At 33.3% G+C, this 18,068-nt stretch overlaps 1 protein-coding gene across 12 annotated transcripts in view; it reads left to right on the top strand.

Moving 5' to 3' along the window:
• Nucleotides 1–18,068, top strand: part of PDS5B (PDS5 cohesin associated factor B) — a 179,821-nt gene that overhangs the window by 120,540 nt on the left and 41,213 nt on the right. For 10 of the 12 annotated variants that reach the window (XR_012016191.1, XR_012016190.1, XM_072795505.1 and 7 more), the window contains exons 20-21: nucleotides 8,812–8,935; nucleotides 11,513–11,671. Coding sequence is in view for 9 of the 12 variants with exons in the window: in XM_072795505.1 (XP_072651606.1) it covers nucleotides 8,812–8,935; nucleotides 11,513–11,671 (283 nt within the window). In the remaining 3 variants the exon portion in view is untranslated. Of the gene's footprint in view, nucleotides 1–1,172; nucleotides 2,911–3,648; nucleotides 3,732–8,811; nucleotides 8,936–11,512; nucleotides 11,672–18,068 lie in introns of those variants that run through there. The other 2 variants (XR_012016192.1, XM_072795509.1) reach the window with 2 other exon arrangements.

Genomic DNA, 18,068 nt, shown 5'->3' with positions numbered 1-18,068 from the left:
AGGCTTTGAGAGCTATAAGGAAAGCCTAATTTCTGCTGTCATAGAACTAACGGAGAGACTTCGTGGTCACACCATTTTTCTTTGGGCTGACCTATTTTCCTTAGGAGGAGCAAAGCTTAGAGTTGAGGTAAGGCTTAAAGTAGAATTGTGAAGCAAATGTCTTACCAACTTTATAGGTACAGAAAAAAAATTGTGTGCTTAAACCTACTAAAAAAAAAATGATGGGTATGCTGTGGTTTCTATTCTGACTCTTGTCTTTCAGGAGTCTGGATCACCCCTAGACTTAGTTTGAATGTGCCAAAACTAAGAATCCTCTTATAGCATAGGATATAGCCATAGTCCAGGAGGAGTTAATTCTCATCACTGGTAGGGTTTCAGTAGATTTGGAGAGAAATTACACAGAGATAAAGGACTTGCTGCCTTTAGTCCCAGCTCCTTCCTCTATGCTACTTTTACTTAGCCAACTGATTGAGTTGAGAGCTGTGATGTTAATTTTTTAAGAGAGGCATCCAGGATTCAGTCATCAGGGAAATGCTATCTGCCTTTTTGTTTAAATGGCAAAGCCAGAGAATTTCTCCTATTCAAAAATGAGTTAACAGAGTACAAATAAATTAATAAAATGTGAAACTAAGTAGGTGTTTTAGTATTCCAATGAAAGCTGATAATCTTTATTTGAAAGAATTGAATTTTTCTAGTAAAAAAATTTTTTAAATATTCTAAACTGCCAGGGAAGTTAAGCAGAAATGATACCTGGAAAAATAAGAGAACAACAACAAGAAAAAACAACAAGAAAAAATACAAAAAAGGAAGTGGCAGGAGTAAGGATAAAGAAGAACGAACATGTTTGTATTATAAAGTATAGTTTATTATAAGCAGAGTAAGGAGCAGAGTAAACAATATTGAAAATGTAGCTGTAATAGAGCATGACGAAATTGCATAGAATGTAGAAATAGTGGGCATAGAAATGGAGGCAATGAAAGAAAATCATTTGCAGATAGTGAAAAGCCCTAATTGGCTTCTGTGGAGAAAACAACAGAAAAATGGAGAATGGAAAATAGTGTTTAAAAAAATGATAATAGTAAAGTTGTTTTAGAATGAATAAAAATGTCAATCTGGAGATTAAGAGGACTCGTTTTAGGAAAATATTCTGGTGGAATTTACTGCATTTTCAGGGATTACAGAAGTGATTTCACAAACATCAGTAGCAAAAGGAAATAAGGAAATGTATTATGTGCAATGGAAAAAAGAGGTTCACTTCTTTCAACCACGTAAGATTTCTGAAGTTAATGATTCAACAGCTGGAGAGTTTTCATGGGAAAAAAGAATATAACTGAAGAATTTCCTGAGTAGCCAAATTGTGCTTAAGGACAAATGAACATTCTTTAGGACGTAAAGACTCGGGAAAGTATTAGTTACCCCTTTTATATTGTGAACTCTGTCTACCAAGTTATGTACTTTTTCCCTTTACATTCAGTTTTTCTTAGGCCCCTAAATCTAACTTTTGTTTTCTTTTTGTTTGCTTATCTGAGTTGTCTTTTCTCATCATTTTACTTTAAGTATTTAAATTTAAGTGTGTCTATATTTTAAATATTTGAAAACTTGGATTTTTTTAACAGGGTGATGTAAATAAAATTGGCTCAAGAAGAATGGGAGAAAACCTAATTAGGCTGTAATTATAAAATATTGAAATAGGTATCAACTAATAAAAAGTGCCAGTAAAAGTGTGTGTTATATTATAGGAAATATTTCACATCTACAAGAAGCCAAGGATTTTGATTCTTTTTAGTTGTTTAAAGCATAGACAGAAGAAAAAGCATTCAGGTTACTTCTTTCATAAAGCCAAGATAGCAAGAGTGTTAAAAGTGGATAACAGATATTCCCTCAAAAGAAAAGACAGATCTTACTAATATTGCTGTAAAAATTGTAAGTAAAACTTCAGTAAGAAAAGAGTTTTACTATAGTAAAACAAAAATATACTATGGTTGAGGTACCTGGGTGGCTCAGTCGGTTGAGTCTGATTTAGGTCTTAGGTCCCTGGGATTGAGCCCTGTGTCCAGCCCCATGTAGGGCTCCACGTTCAGCTGGGAATCTGCTTCTTCCTCTGCCTCTGCCCTTCCTGGATGGCTCATTTGGGTAAGTGGCTGCCTTCAGCTTAGGTTATGATCCAGTGAGTCCTACACTGAACTCCTTCCTCAGTGGGGTGTTTGCTCTCCCTCTGCCACTCCCACTGGCTTGTGTTTGTTTCTCTCTCTTCTCTCTCTCTCTCTAAAATAAATGAATAAAATCTTTAAAAAAATGTTACATGTTATGGTCAAATGTGGTTATTTCAGAAAAACAAGGAGGGTTGGTATTAGTAAGCCTAATCCTGTTAGTTTACTATATAGTTGAGTAAAGGAAAAAGGACACACATTGTGATAGATGCTAAAAAGGGCTTCTGATAAAAAAAAAAAAGAGTCTATTTATAATTAAACCTGTTAATTTGGGATAAATGCCTTTATAACATAATTTGTCTCAAACCAATAGGCATCATCATAGAGTAAACACTAGAAGCATTCCCAGTTAAAGTAGGAACAAAATGCGGAAAATACACTATCTCTGCTATGGTTTAACATTGCTTTAGAAGCATTAGCCAATATAATTATGTAAGAAAATAAAACGAGATACAAGTGTTGGAAAGGAGGAAGCAAAATTACCGTATGTAATGGAAAATCCAAGAGAATCTACTGAAAAATTACCAAAACCAAGATAGCCAAACTATGTAAAAATCCAGAGCTTTCCTTATATGTTACTAATAACCATTCTGAAAATATTGTAGTAGTAAAAACCAGAAGACCTAGTAAAATATTCAAGAAGTTTGCAACTTTATAATAGTGAGTGGAGGAGTGATAATATTTAACAAAAAAAATAAGAAAAAATTAGATTACCCAGTAAATAACTGATAAAATATTTTGAAGGCAAGAATCAATGTAGATTTATCTTGATTTTTCATATATTTGAGATGAGTCCAAGATTATCAAAGATTTTAAATATATAAATAATAAAAGTATTAATAACCAGCACATTTCTGTAATTTTTTTTGGTGGGTGAAAGGATGCTAGTACCAAATCATGAAATATTGATGGATTGTATTATTAAATATCCATTTGTTGAAATACATTCATAGAGCTTCTACTGTATATAAGTTACTAGAGTATAAAAGGTTCTTTTGAAATGAACAGACTCTGCCCTTATATTTTAGTGAGGGAAAATACCATTTAGACGAAAGCAAAAATCATGAAATAAGTTAGAAATGCAAATGGCATGCTGGGGAAGTAATTTCAATATGTATAACTTAGAAAAGGTTAATATCTCTAATGTATAAAGACTCTTTACAGATATATAATAGATCTAAGAATAGAACACTAGCAAAAGGAATGAACGGGAAATCCTCTGGTCCCTCAAATCAAGAAAAGACATTTATGCCTACTAATACTAATCAAGGCAAGTAGAAATAAAAACACTTAAATGCTGTAACCAATGTTAGCTACCATTCCAATGATGCTCTCTTGACTGGATTATAAATTGATTCAGCTTTTCTGGGTTGGTAATGTGGTAATATATACCAACTTGAAATGAATGCAGTCTTCACCACTGCAGTTTCATTTTCAGGAACTTATCCTAGAGATAGAGAAGATACCTACCTAATGATTATGCGGGTCAGGATGCAGTCAGAAAAACAGAAACCATACCAGGTATTTTAAACATAAATAAATAAATTAGTACATATGTTTGAAGAATGAAAGACCACAAGGTGCTTTGGTAACCCAGAGATGATGAATTGCTGGAAGCAGCTACCACCTTTGGGGCTGGAGCAACAACTGAAAAGTGATGTTAAGGACTATCCAGTGGATGGAAGAGCCCTGTCAGTATTGCCCAACCAGCTGACACAGTAGGAGTGTCCTAGCTGTTGCTGGAGGGGTGGTGTAACTACTGCACAGAATACCTAAGGAAGCTCTGGTGTCTCTTATTGGAAGAACCTAACGGGAAACCAGCTCTTGAGGGAGTCTAGGAAATATAATTTCAGATTTACCATGCCAGGATCTCAGACCAAATTATAGGAGGCTTAAAGCCCAGAAACATTATGTAAATAACTAGCATAAGGATGTTCATGGTTTTGTTAAGATTAAACAAAAAATTCAAAACATTTAAATGCTCATTAGTAGGAAATTGATTAGACTAGTTGTGATGTAGCTATCCACTAAAGAGCCATATGACCTTTAAAATTAGCATTTAGCAATACATGACATAGGAGGTTCCCTCCAGCATTGTTGGTGAAAAAAAATTTCCAAATACTATGTATTTTGTATCCTCATTTACTTAATATATGTATGTATGAATAGAGAAATTTTAGACCTATAGTCACCAAAATGTTAGCAGTAATTATTTCAGGGTAGTGGAATTTTGAGTTTTCCTTGGTGGTTTTTTAAATGTGTTTTTCAGTTTTGTTTGCATTTTCTGTATGTGTATCATTATTGGACAAAAACAACCTTGAATTGAAAAGTCACTTTAACGGGAAGTAAGGTATTTTTTTATAATAGGAACTTATTAATAGAAAAAGCAATCAGAGGATAGTTGTTTCATTGACATTTCATTAACATCTCAGACTCTGCCTAATACTTCAGAATCCTTGAAAGTGTTTTTTCTTTGTTTATTGTTTTGGTCTGTTTCTGTTTATTTAAATGGGTATGCAAAACATTGGATAAGCTTAAAATTTCTCATTCTGTCTTTAAAAATTCCACCCAGAATTGCTTTTTACATGTGTGTGACCTGTAATTTTCTCTTGATGACTAAGAAAAGGGATTATGGATGTTTGTATTGGCAAGTCTGATCTAGGAGAAGATATGTTTTATCCAGGGAGTTTCTGAAGTTACCAAAAGATAATATTTTTTCATTTCATAAAGAAGCTTACAAACCACAGACTATAAGGATAGTTTGGTGAGACTCTTATTTTTTATACATTTTATTATTGGAATTTTCAAACATATATAGAAGTAACTAGAATATTATAATGTACTCCCATGTATCCAACAACTAGCTTATATATGAATAACTTAAACAGTTGCTTTTAATTTGTAATTCTCCTTACTCCCTATTCCACTTACATTTGAAAGCAAATGCTAGATTGTATATTTCATCTGTACATCTAAGTATCTCTAAAAGATAAGAACTCTTAAAAAATAAACATAATGCCTATATCACATAGTTAACATTAATTGCTTAATATTAATAATATCCAGTTTTCCCAAAAATGTAATTTAAAAAATCAGATCACATTGTTATTTGTTGCTAAATCTCTTAAAGTGCCTTATTTCTTGTAGGCTTCCAATTCTCTTTGTCGCTTTGTATTTGATAAACTCTCTTGCAGAGTTTCACATACATTGATTTTTGCTGTGTATGCCTTTGGCATATTTTAATGGGTTCCTTATATTTTCTGTAAAGCGAGATAGTTGAATGCAGAGGCCTGGTTGGATTCTAGCTCAACTTTTTTGTTATTACAGGACCACTTTATAGATGGTGGTATGCTCTTCTACCAGGAGACACATGATATCTGGTTATTTCTCTTTTTCTCTTTTTATGATGTTTAACTGATGGATACTTAGTAATTGTGATATTCTGTCATTCTTTCTTCATTTATTAGCTGAACACTTTTATAATCAGAAATATCTATTCTCTGGTTCCCCAGCGTTACATCTGTTTAGGAAAAGCACATTAAATGCTTTGGGTTTTTTTTTGTGTGTGTGTTCTTGAACAGTGTTCAAAATAGTGAGTTAGTTACTAGCGTCTTCCAAATGTGACTAATTAACTGTTGTCTCTTTAAAATATTATGCTCAGATTTATTTGTATACACACATTTACCATTTTTGTCAGTCTCCATTTTTAGATAGCCTTATTTTCAACTGGTATCATTTTCTTCTTGAATAACTTTAATATTTATTGTATACTTCTGCTTGTTGCTTGTTTTTTGTTTTTGTTTCTTTTTTTTAGATTTTATTTATTCATGAGAGACACAGAGAGAGAAGCAGAGACATAGCCAGAGAGAAAAGCAGGTTCCCTGCAGGGGGAGCCTGTTGCAGAACTCCATCCCAGGACCCCAGGATCATGACCTGAGCCAAAGGCAGATGCTCAACCACTGAGCCACCTAGGCATCCCTGTATAGTTTTGCTTGTAATTGATTATCTCAGTTTTTCTTTGGAAAAAAAAAAAAAAAGTCTTTATTTTGCCTTCATTCTTGAAAGGTATTTTTTCTCAGAATGGAATTCTAGATTGATACTTTCACTTAGTACCGATGTCACTCCATTATTTTCTGGATTGCATAGTTTATGATGAGAAGTGTTCCTCTGTATGTTCTGTGTCTCTGTATGTAAAGTGTATTTTTTTTTTTTTGGATAGTTTTAAAAAAATTTTTCTTTATTGCTGTTTTTACCAAATTGATAATGACATGTCTTGGAATGGTTTACTTTATGTTTCTTCTGCTTGAGGCTTATTGAGATTTTGAGGACTATGGATCTATTTCCATCATATGTGGAAAAATAGTGGCTACTATGTCTTCAAATACTTTTTCTTTTCTGCTCTCCTCACTTTATTTTCTAGGACTCTGGTTGCATGTATTTTTGACTACTTGATAACTGTCTTACAGGTCACTGATGCTCTGTTCTTTTTTTTTTTTTCTTGTTTTATTTTGCATAGTTTCTATTGCTATGTCTTCAAGTTCACTGGTGTTTTCTTCTGTAACATATAATCTACTTTTGATCCTATTGGTATATTTTTCATTGCGGGTTTTCTGTTTTTCATGTTCAGTTTAGGTCTTTTTTATGTATTTCATTTTTGCCCTCATCATGTTCATGTTTTCTTCTTGAACATATGGAACATGTTTATAATAGCTGTTTTTTTTTTTTAATTTTATTTTATTTTTTATAATAGCTGTTTTAATGTCTTTTCTAAGTTTTTCACCTGTGCCATTTCTGGGCCTATTTCTGTTGATGAATTTTTTTCCTGATTATGTATTACAAGGTCTTTCTACTCTGGCTGGTGGAAACTTCCACCATGAATCACTAGCAGCCTTATGTGTGTTAGGGAACTTTTTGGCTTACTGCTTTCCAGTGTTCTTTTCCTGGGTCCAGTAGTTTGTTGTTGGGTTTTTTTCTCATGCCATGGCACACTGATCATTATTCAGTCAATCCCCTCTGAGGATCTCCAGAATTCAAGCTCTCTTGCTGTCTTTGCAGCTCTCTTCCCTGTGGTACTCTGCCCTAGAAATTAGAGCTGCCTCAAGTTCCATCTCGGTCTCCCTTAACTCCATGTGACCACCAGGCTCTAAGTATAAGGTTACTTCTGGCTAACATGGCATTCTGGAGCCTTGCATGTAGTAAGTGAGGATAGGTGTAGGACTCTTCTAGTTTGTTTCCCATCTTTTAGGGATTACAGTCATGTACTGCTTGTTGTCCAGTGTCTAAAACCTTTAACATGTATGTCTGTTTTCTGCCTGCTTAAGGTAGGAGAGAATGTCCCATCTCAGATACACTGTCATCATGTGAAGCAGAAGTCTTCTTAGTATAGTTTCAATTTATATCTTTTTTTGTGAAAGTAAGCGTCTTTTCATACATCACAGGTTAATTTGTATATTTACTTTTGAGGAACTTTCTGGTTTTTTTTATGTCCATCCCATTTGTCCATGATATTGCTGGTCATTCTATACTTGTAGAAAGTCTTTACGTTAGGGATATTAACCCTTTCTCTGTGAAACGAAATGGAGAATTTCCCCTCAATTTGTCACTTGTCTTTTTACTATACTTTGCTGTTGGCATCTTTTGTGACACTCAGGTATTATTGTGATGAATTTCTGTATATATGATTTCTTAGTACTGGAATACTGGGTTTGTATTGGGCAAGAAGGTAGATTCAGAAGTTGGTTTCACTGTGAGATAAATGTTTAAATAAATAGTTAAGCCAAGAGATCCTGCTATATTCAGTACTCATTCTAAGTATTTGTGTAGTGTAATGATACCATATCTGAATGTTCCTCCAGGTAGCTACATGACTCACTCCTTACTTCCCTTATAACTCTACTCAAATGTTACTTTACTTGAAAGGTTTTCTGTAACCCTCTTTAAAATTGTAGTACTCACACACCCCTCTCCACTCTCTATCCTGTCCTCTTTTTTTCCCCTTATTTTCCTCCATAGCTCTTATCATAATTTGACATAAACACATATTTTACTAATTTGTGTATTGTCATTTGTCTTGTTCATAATATGCTGATAGCATGAAGGCAAGCATTTGGGACTTCTAATAATGCCTGAAACAAGGTAAACACTTAATTTGTATAGGTTTTATAATCAGATTTCCCTTTATGTAGATTGTGCTGGTATGAAGTGAAAGATGAATCAGAGCAGGAAGAGACTAAAAAACAAATAGTATAGGTCCCATTATAGTGGTCGTATATATAAGGTGGCAGCAGCTTAGCTGGAGTGATAGCAGTGAGAATAAAACAGAAAAGGCTAAAGGGAATGACATTAAGAAATGGGTTACCTTCTGTGTTTTTATTCAGAATTGTTAAGTAAAAAGAAGAAAAAAAAATTGTGTTTGGATTACATTTTTAATGTAGATGTTTATAAAACAGAATTAGAGACAGTTGAAAATGAGTTCAGGTAGATGTTTTTTTGGTCTTACGAAACATTACCTAAAAGAATACAAACTGTAAAGTATTTAGTGGAGTCTTGCTGATTTTTCTGGTTTATCGTTTTTGTTTAAATTTTTTTTTTTATTTTTTAGAGCTTTGCTTCCTGTTTTACATCACAAATCTAAAAAAGGACCCCCCCGCCAAGCCAAATACGCCATTCATTGTATCCATGCGATATTTTCTAGTAAAGAGACCCAGTTTGCACAGATATTTGAGGTAAAAAGAAAAAAAAATTTGTTTGTTTCATATGTTATAGTTAAAAAACACATAATAATGATTTTATAGAATGTTCACATTTGCAGATGGATCATTTTATAATGTTTTCAGAATTTGAATCAGTATAATCTATATTGATGAATGGTTAAAATATGAAAATATCTGATTATTCAGATGTTTAGCACTAACTTAAATTCAGAAATCAAACAATTTATAATATTTTTTGACATTATACATTTAGTATTAGGAAACTTTTTTGTTAATAAGTAATTACATATAAAATCATACTTATTGATAATAGGTAATAGATGTTTCTGTCAGTTTACGGGTTGAAAATTAGAGTTCTGTTTATGATACTGCTGAAGTATATGGAATTTTGTCAATACTAATCGGTACAGTATAGCCAATATATAAAGCACAAATTTATAGTTCATATATAATCACTGACCTAATTTTATATCAGATTAAATTGTTTTTAAAATATATATTTCATATTATTTTTTCTACCTTTTAAATTACTATTACCCTTTCTAAGCATTGCATTCTATTTTTATTTTAATCTCTTGTAATCTGGGCTTTGTATATATTTAGCATTTTTACATAAATCCAAATTTGTAATTTTAGTTCCGGTGCCTTGAATGAAATCAGAGTGATTTGGAAATCATGCCAAAGCTAAATTACCCTAAAAACTTTGACTTGTTATCTCTGTTTTAGAAACATTTATGCTAACTTTTTCATATTTCATGTTATATGCTAAAGACCTGAACAAGGAAGAAAATTATTTGTCTTTATCAAACATCATCTTTTCTGTATATAGCAAATAATTTATTTTAAAATTTTGTGCGTTTTGAGGTGGGGCTATTTTCTTTAGTCTGTTTTCGTATATCAGAATAACTTTAATGAATTCATGTTGATACAGAAATCTTTTGTTTTTCTTGATTAATCTCCTTTCAGTTCCTTTAATTGGTGATAAGGATCAGGATAATGCTGATAATAACTTGAATTAGTAGGATGCTTTTAATTTCATTTTGATATTATATATCTGATATTTTATTTTATCTTTACCATAAGTTGTAATCCTTCTGCTATAATGTTGTATAGGTTGGTTAGCTTTCTGAGAAAAGGTTTTGTAGAGCTGTCTGGCCTTCATGTGATTACTGTTAATTTACGGTCAGCTATTAATTTTGCTTTTCCAGAAATGACCGTATTATCTTATTGTGTAAAAATATCACACTCATTATTGAAAAAAACTACATGATCATATTTTTATAACAAACAAGCTGGCATTTAGATGTACAATGGAAGTATTGAGGGAAGTTGTCAAGATTAGCACAAAGTAAACTCATTTAAATATATTTTTGACTAAATGAAGCCTCATATTGCCCATTGCCCTAATATGTTGGAGAAGAGCTTAATACTGTTTTTCAGGCCTAGACTCTTTGGTGTTCAGTATGGGAGGACAGCATCAACTCTATTAAAATAAAATGTCACTAAAATTTTTAATAATGTATTTACTTGCTTCCAAATAAAAAGATACAAAACAAATCCAAATAGTAAAATAGTAAATTTTCTCCTCCACCTAAGCCCTGTATCCCCAGGCACTCAGTTCTCATTCCCAGAGGTAACCAGTGTTACCAGTTTCTAATATACTTTTCTGTCACATACAAGTAACATAATACACACAGTCACATACATTTAGTCCCCTTCCCCTTCCGCCAGTGATAGTATACTATAGTCACTCTTCTAATTTCTCTATTTTAAAAATTGAACATTACATTTTATGTATTCTGTATAGGTATATGAGGAGTCTCATTCTTTTGTCAGGGAAAAATGTGTATTAATGGTTGGGTTTTCTATAAGAATAATAAAAATAATTTCATTAGTTATGGTACTTAATATTTGATGCTACAGAAATCCACAAAAATGCATGTGACTCTATATGATAAAAGCTTATTTCTGGTTCCTGAGAAAAAGTCCAGTTGTGTGTTTGGATTGCATTCTAATCAGTGGTTTAGACACATAGACCTTTTTTTGACAAGTGGCTTCTCTTTAAATCCCACTGGATCCTTGGTATTAAGCCTGCCACTACTGAGTAAAGAGCAAGAATATGGAGAAGATACGATTCTCATACTTGCCTTAGTGGGAGCATGGTGTACCTCACTTTTACCCCCAGTCTGTTAACCAGGACTTATTCACATATTCTCATCTAACTGCAGAGGAAGCTGCATATGTATAGCCATCTTTTTGCCCAGGAAGTAGAACAGAAGTGGATATTGGTGAGCCTAGCAGTCTCTAAAATACTCATATACTGGTCATAAAATACGTTTAATATGATTCTCCATGCTGAATTTTTTTTACCTGCTTCTAAGATATGACTTTAGCAAAACTGACAGTATTTAAACATGACGCCTTTTAGACATAACCTATAGGAATTTAAATGTAAGCTTAAGCTGCTACTTACACCATGTATATGTCTTGAAACTTTTGTAGTTTTCTTTTTTATTTGTACATGAAATATGTGAATAGTTTATTTGCATATTTATAGAGTTGAATGTATTTTCCTCTCTTCATTTTCAGCCTCTGCATAAGAGCCTAGATCCAAGCAACCTGGAACATCTCATAACACCGTTGGTTACTATTGGACATATTGCTCTCCTTGCACCTGATCAATTTGCTGCTCCTTTGAAGTCCTTGGTAGCTACTTTCATTGTGAAAGATCTTCTCATGAATGATCGGGTAATTGATATTTTTTTACACCTGTGTTCATCACATTATCTTTTGAAATTTTATGCAGCAAAGAGAGAAGTGAAAGGATGGAAAGAACACTTGCATTTGGCTGCCTTCTTTTAGGTTTTTTATCTTCTTAGCATGCTGTTATATCCATTAGAACTAAAAAAACATTGAAACATCTCTTTAGTTGAGCAGAGGCATGTAACCTGCAATGCATTCCTTGATAAATACAGAACATCACTTGGTTCTCATTCGTCTTTACAGTGAGTTAATTTTTATAATGGCATCTATTTTAAAAAAATGTGAAGACTGACAAGCTACTTCACAGTATGGTTGTCATGACAATAGTTGTTTCTTTCCCTGCATACAGTAGAGAATTAAAAAGCACTGGGAGAAAACATGAGGAAAGAAATAATGATTTTGTCTCTCTTCTGTGTATCTTTGGGGCAGTGCTTTTGGGTTTGGGAGAACTGACCCCTTATAGTCACATGGAGTTTTATGCATGTGTGTGTATATTTATGTACACACACACACATACACACACACACACACAAAACATGCATGTGCAGACACATAATGTAACCATCAGTTTTATGTCTATCATGTGCTCAGTAACTGTACTAGGTTCTTTGGAGAGTTAAAAGAAGTATAGATAAAGTTTCTCCTCTTAAAATACAGTTATAGTTCTTGTAGTATATAGCTATGTTGCTATATGTCCATCATTCTTATATTAATACACTTTAATACTATTAATACTTTTAAACTAATTTATTATAGAAAAATAGTTTGTGGGGATAATAAGGTAGTTGTATATATTAGCTCTCTAATGATTCATGGCCATTTAACTTTAGTTGACTAAAGCCCTGTAATTTGGAGATACGTGGCTCCTGTGTTAATTACCATTGTCTCTGGTTGTGTTCTTTAGCTGTGTCCCTCACTTTTCTTCCCCTAAGTATAGTATTTCATCTGTTCTTTAGGTCATATATGCTAATCATATGTTTTAGGTTTTCTATATCCTTACTGTGTTTTGTTTTCTCTAATGAAAAATTTTGTTGAGATTAAACAAAGTGCACACTATTTAAGGGTATGGTTCATTGACTTACCACAAAGTTAACATTCCGGACCATCCAACAATCCAGGTAAAGAAACAGAATGTTACCAGCCCCCAAAAGCCTCTGCATCTTTTTCTTATTATTATTATCCCCTGCATTCTCCCTGAAGATAACCATTATCCTGATTTCTAACACCAAAGGTTAATTTTACCCTTTTTTGAACTTTTATAAATGGAATCATACAGAGTAAATTTTTTATATCTGGCTTCCTTCACTCAGTATTACATTTGTGAGATAAATTCATCCTGTTGTATATAGCAGTGGTTCATTTTCACTGATGTATAGTACTCCATTGTTTGTATATACCATGTATCTGTTCTTTTGCTAGACATTTGGGTTATTTCTAGTGCTAAATGAATACTGCTATTAATACTCTTTTACATATCCTTTTGTGCACTTATGTATGCATTTCTGTTGTGTAATTGTTTTATCTTAGAATGTATGTAGAAGTTTTATTTTTTTTTTAAAGATTTATGTATTTTAGAGAGAGAGAGAGTGTATGCCTGTGTACAAGTCAGGGGAGGAGGAGGAGGAGAAGGAGAGAATCTAAAGCATACTTCCTCCTGAGCAAGGAGCCCCATACAGGGCTTGATCTCACAACCCTGAGATCATGACCTGAGCTGAAAAAAAGAGCCAGACACTCAATGGACTGAGCCAACCAAGCACCCCTATATAGGTTGTTTTAGTACATCTTGCCGAATTGTTTTTCTTTCCTTAACTTTCCGTTTTTGTTTTTTTTTTTTGGCCAATTTGTTTTTCAAAATGATTATACTAATTAACATTATTATATGTGCTGAGAGTTCTAGTTGTACCATTTCCTTGACTGTATTAAATATGCCATTTTAGCCATTATGTGAATGTGTAATGGATGAATGATATGCCCTTAGACACTTTTTCATGCATGTATTGGCTGTTCTCTCTTTTTTTTTTTTTTTTAAGATTTTATTTATTCATGAGAGCGGGGGGGGCAGAGACACAGGCAGAGGGAGAAGCAGGCCCCCCCTGTGGGGAGCCCTGTGCGGAACTTGATCTCAGGAACTGGGGATCAGACCTTTGCCGAAGGCAGACGCTCAACTACTGAGTCACCTAGGTGCCCCTTGGCTTTCCTCTTTTGTTAGTACCTGCTCAAGCCTCTTTCACATGTTGCTGTTAAATTGTCAGTCTTTCTTTTCTTCACTCCTAAGATTTCCTTATGTATCCTGTTGGCAGTCTGTTTAGCAGATACCTTTGCCCATTTTGTAACTGTCCTCTCACTCTCTTAATGGAGTTTTTAGTTAGTACTTAATTACCTTGTCTTTTTGCCTACCCCAAGGTTGTGAAAATAGTCCCTATATCATTTTCTAGAAATGTGGTAATATACAAGCCTCTAACCACATGTAGCTATTTAAATTTAAGTTTAAACTAAATAAAATTGTAAATGTATTCACACATTCCAAGTGCTCACTAGCCACATATTGCTAGTGTTGTACAGCACAGAACATTTCTACCATCTCAGAGTTCTGTTAGACAGTGTTGCTCTAGAGGCTTTATTTAACTTTCACATTAAGCTATATAATCTACTTGGGATTGATTTTTGTATGTGGTATGAGATAAATGTCAAGATTCATTGTTTTATCTCCACCTAACTCCACACCATTTATTGAAAAGACTGTCTTCTCTGGTACTTTTTTTTAAATTGAAGTGAAATTCACATAACATAAAATTAATCATTTTAAAGTATACAGTTCAGTCACATTTTAGTACATTCACAAGTTTTTGTGACCACCACCTCTATCTATTCCAGGTCATTTTCATTAAGCAGTCATACCTCATTTTCCCCTCCCCTAGGCAAGCACCAACCTCCTGTCTGTCTTAATGGATTTAACTATTCTGAATATTTTCTATAAATGGAATCATACAATATGTGACTTTTTGCATCTTTCTTCTGTCAGTATAATGTTTTTGAAGTTCATCCACGTTGTAGGATGTGTCAGTACTTCATTCCATTTTATGGCTGAATAATACTCTGTTGTATGTATCAATTTTTGCTTATCCATTCATTCATTGATGGACATTTGAGTTGTTTCCACCTTTTGAATATTGTGAAAAGTGCTGCTTGAATTCTGTGTCTGAGTATTTGAGTACCTGTGTTCAGTTCTTTAGGTATATTCCTAGGTATATACCTTTACCGGATTATATGGTAATTCTGTGCTTAACTTTTTTTTTTTTTAAAGATTTTATTTATTTATTCATGAGAGACAGAGAGAGAGAGAGAGAGAAGCAGAGACACAGGCAGAGGGAGAAGCAGGCTCCATGCAGGGAGCCTGATGTGGGACTCGATCCCGGGACTCCAGGATCACACCCTGGGCCAAAGGTGTGCTAAACCGCTGAGCCACCCAGGGATCCCTTGTGTTTAACTTTTTAAGGGACTGACAAACTGTGTTCCACAGAGGCTTACACCATTTTATCATCCTACCATGTGTTATAAAAGTTCCAATTTCTCCACATCCTTGCCAACTTACTAATTTCTGTTAATTTGATTTTAGCCAGCCCAGTGAGTGAAGTGGTATCTCATTGTGGTTTTGATTTGCAGTTCTCTAATGATGTTGAGCATCTTTTGATATACTTATTAGCCATTTGTATATCTTTTCTTGGAGTAAAGACTTTACAAATCCTTTGCTCTTTTTTTCAGGGTTGTGTTTTTGTTGAGTGGTAATATTTCTTTATATATTTTAAATACAAGTCTCTTGTCAGATATGTGGTTTGCAAATATTTTATCCCATTCTCTAGGTTGTCTTAATTTTTTTATTGAGATATGATTGATGTATAACATATTATTTTGATGTGTACAACATAAAGATTCAATATATATTGTGAAATGATCCCCACAATAAGCCTAGTTCATATCCATCCCCACACAGTCACAATTTTTTTTTCCTGTGAAAAATCTAAGATCTACTCTTTTGGCAACTTATCAAATATGCAATACAGTATTACTAACTGTAGCCACCATGCTGTACTTTACATTCCATGATGTATTTATTGTAGAACTGGAAGTTTGTACATTTTCCCAGCTACCCCTTTCTCTGGCAACTACCAGTCTATTCTCTGTATCTTTACTATTAGCCAGTCTGATAGATGTGAAGTTATAGCTCATTATGGTTTAATTGCATTTCATTGATGATTAGTTATGTAGAACATCTTATGTGCCTGTAGGCCCTCTGTATGTCTTTGGAAAAATTGTCTATTCAAGCCCTCTGCCTGTTATTTAATCAAGTTGTGTTTTTTGCAGTTGTTATGTAAGTTCTTAATACATTTTGGATATTCACACTCCTTATCTGATGTATGATTTGTAAATACCTTCTCCCATTCAGTAGATTACCTTTTCTTTTTGTTAATGCTTTGCTTTGCTAAATATTATTTGACATAGTCCATGTGTTTATTTTAGTGTTTGTTGCCTTTGTCTTGGGAGACTGTTCCAAAAAAATATTGCTAAGACTGACATCAAAGAGCTTATTACTACCTGTAATTTTTCTAGAAGTTTTATGATTTCAGGTCTTATATGCAATCTTTTTCCCCTTTGAATTTGTTTTTGTATGTGGTGTAAGATCGTGGTCCAGTTTCATTCTTTTGCATGTAACTGTCCAGCTTTCCCAACACTTTATTAAAGAGACTGTCCTTTCCGCTTTGTATATACTTGCCTCCATGTCATAGATTAATTGATTATATACATTGGTTTATATCTGGGCTCTCTATTCTGTTGAAATCTGTATCTGTTTTCATGCCGGTACCATACTGTTTTGACTACTGTGACTTTGTAGTAGAGTTTGAAATCAGAGAACATGATACATCCAGCCTTGTTGTTCTTTAAGAGTGCTTCCACAGGTTTTGATACCTAGTAGCTGAAGCTCTCCAGATGCCTTTAATAATGGCTGCTGCTACTACTGCTGCTTCATCATTGTCGTCATCATCTTTTTTGAAATTATTTTGGCTATCAGCCTTTCATACTTCTATCTAAATTGTTTCATTTTGTTTTGTTTCTGTCTAAATTTTAGAATCAGCTAGTCAGTTCTCCCTAAACCACTCCATCCCAACATATATACATACCTGGTGGGAATTTTGATAGGGGTGGCATTGAATTATAAATTTTAATCATCATTATTATAATATCGCCTTTCACTCTAAGAGCATAGTATTATAATCCTGAGCTTTCTGTTTCATGAAGATGGTATATGTCTTGGTTTCTAATTTTCTTGAATAATATTTAAATTTTTGTGTAGATGTCTTAGCTTTCTTAAGTATGTTCCTAGGCATTTTATGTTGTTTGATGCTATTATAGATAACATGATTTTTAATATTTATTTTCTAACTATTTTGTTGGCATATGAAGTGACTTCATTTTTATATTAACTTTTATTCTAGGATCTTGTTAAAGGCAGTTTCTCATTTACTAAGAAACCTTAGTTTCTACATTTTGGGGGTTTTCTCTTTTCAGGTCATGTCATTTGTTCATAAAGACAGCTTTTTTGTTTGTAATGCTTTTTATTTCTTTTTTCTTCCTTATGCCTGGCCAGGACCTTCAAAACAATAGAGGTGGTGATAGGGGACTTTTTTTATCTTCTTCTAGTCTCAGAGGGGAAGATGGACTAATAGTACCCAATAGAGGACTTGAAAACTTCATCTAAATATGCCACTGCACTGAACCTAGTTCTGGCATACATTCTTTTCAACTTTGTCTATTATTTATAACAGTTGGTTTACATTTAATGTAAATAGTGATTTTGGCTAATTTGCCATCTGATTTTTATTTTTAGTTCTATCAGTTCTGTATTCATTGTACTCCTCTTTCCTTGTTTTTGATTAATTTTTTTATTTCATTTTCCCCTTTACTGACTTGTTTTTTACATTTTCCTATTCTTTTAGTAATTGTCCTAGAGAATACAACATTCTCCCTTGACTTCTGAAGGCCAGTATCATTGGTCTTTTTTAAACTTTTAGGACAGCAGGTTCAGTATTCTTAGGAACCTTAGCGTACTTTAATTCCCTTTATTTCCTGATGATTTTGTGCTCTTGTTCACACAGGACCGTAACTTTTCTACAGTTAATGTTTATTTAGATTTACCAACATCTTTCCACCCTTCTTTTATTTTTCGTTCCTTTTTGTGTATGTGATGATGTTCTTTATACTGTAAGAATTAAAGAAGTATTTCTTTTAGTGTGGATTACTGCTTATGCAGCCTCTTGATTTTTATTTGCCTGAAAATGTCTTTATTTTGCCTACATTTTTTAAAGGATATTTTCTCTCAGCTTAG

The sequence above is a fragment of the Canis lupus genome, chromosome 24, assembly GCF_048164855.1.
Source record: "Canis lupus baileyi chromosome 24, mCanLup2.hap1, whole genome shotgun sequence".
NCBI lineage: Eukaryota > Metazoa > Chordata > Mammalia > Carnivora > Canidae > Canis > Canis lupus.
The sequence above is the reverse complement of the archived record's forward strand: the minus strand, read 5'-3'. Positions and strand labels throughout refer to the sequence as shown.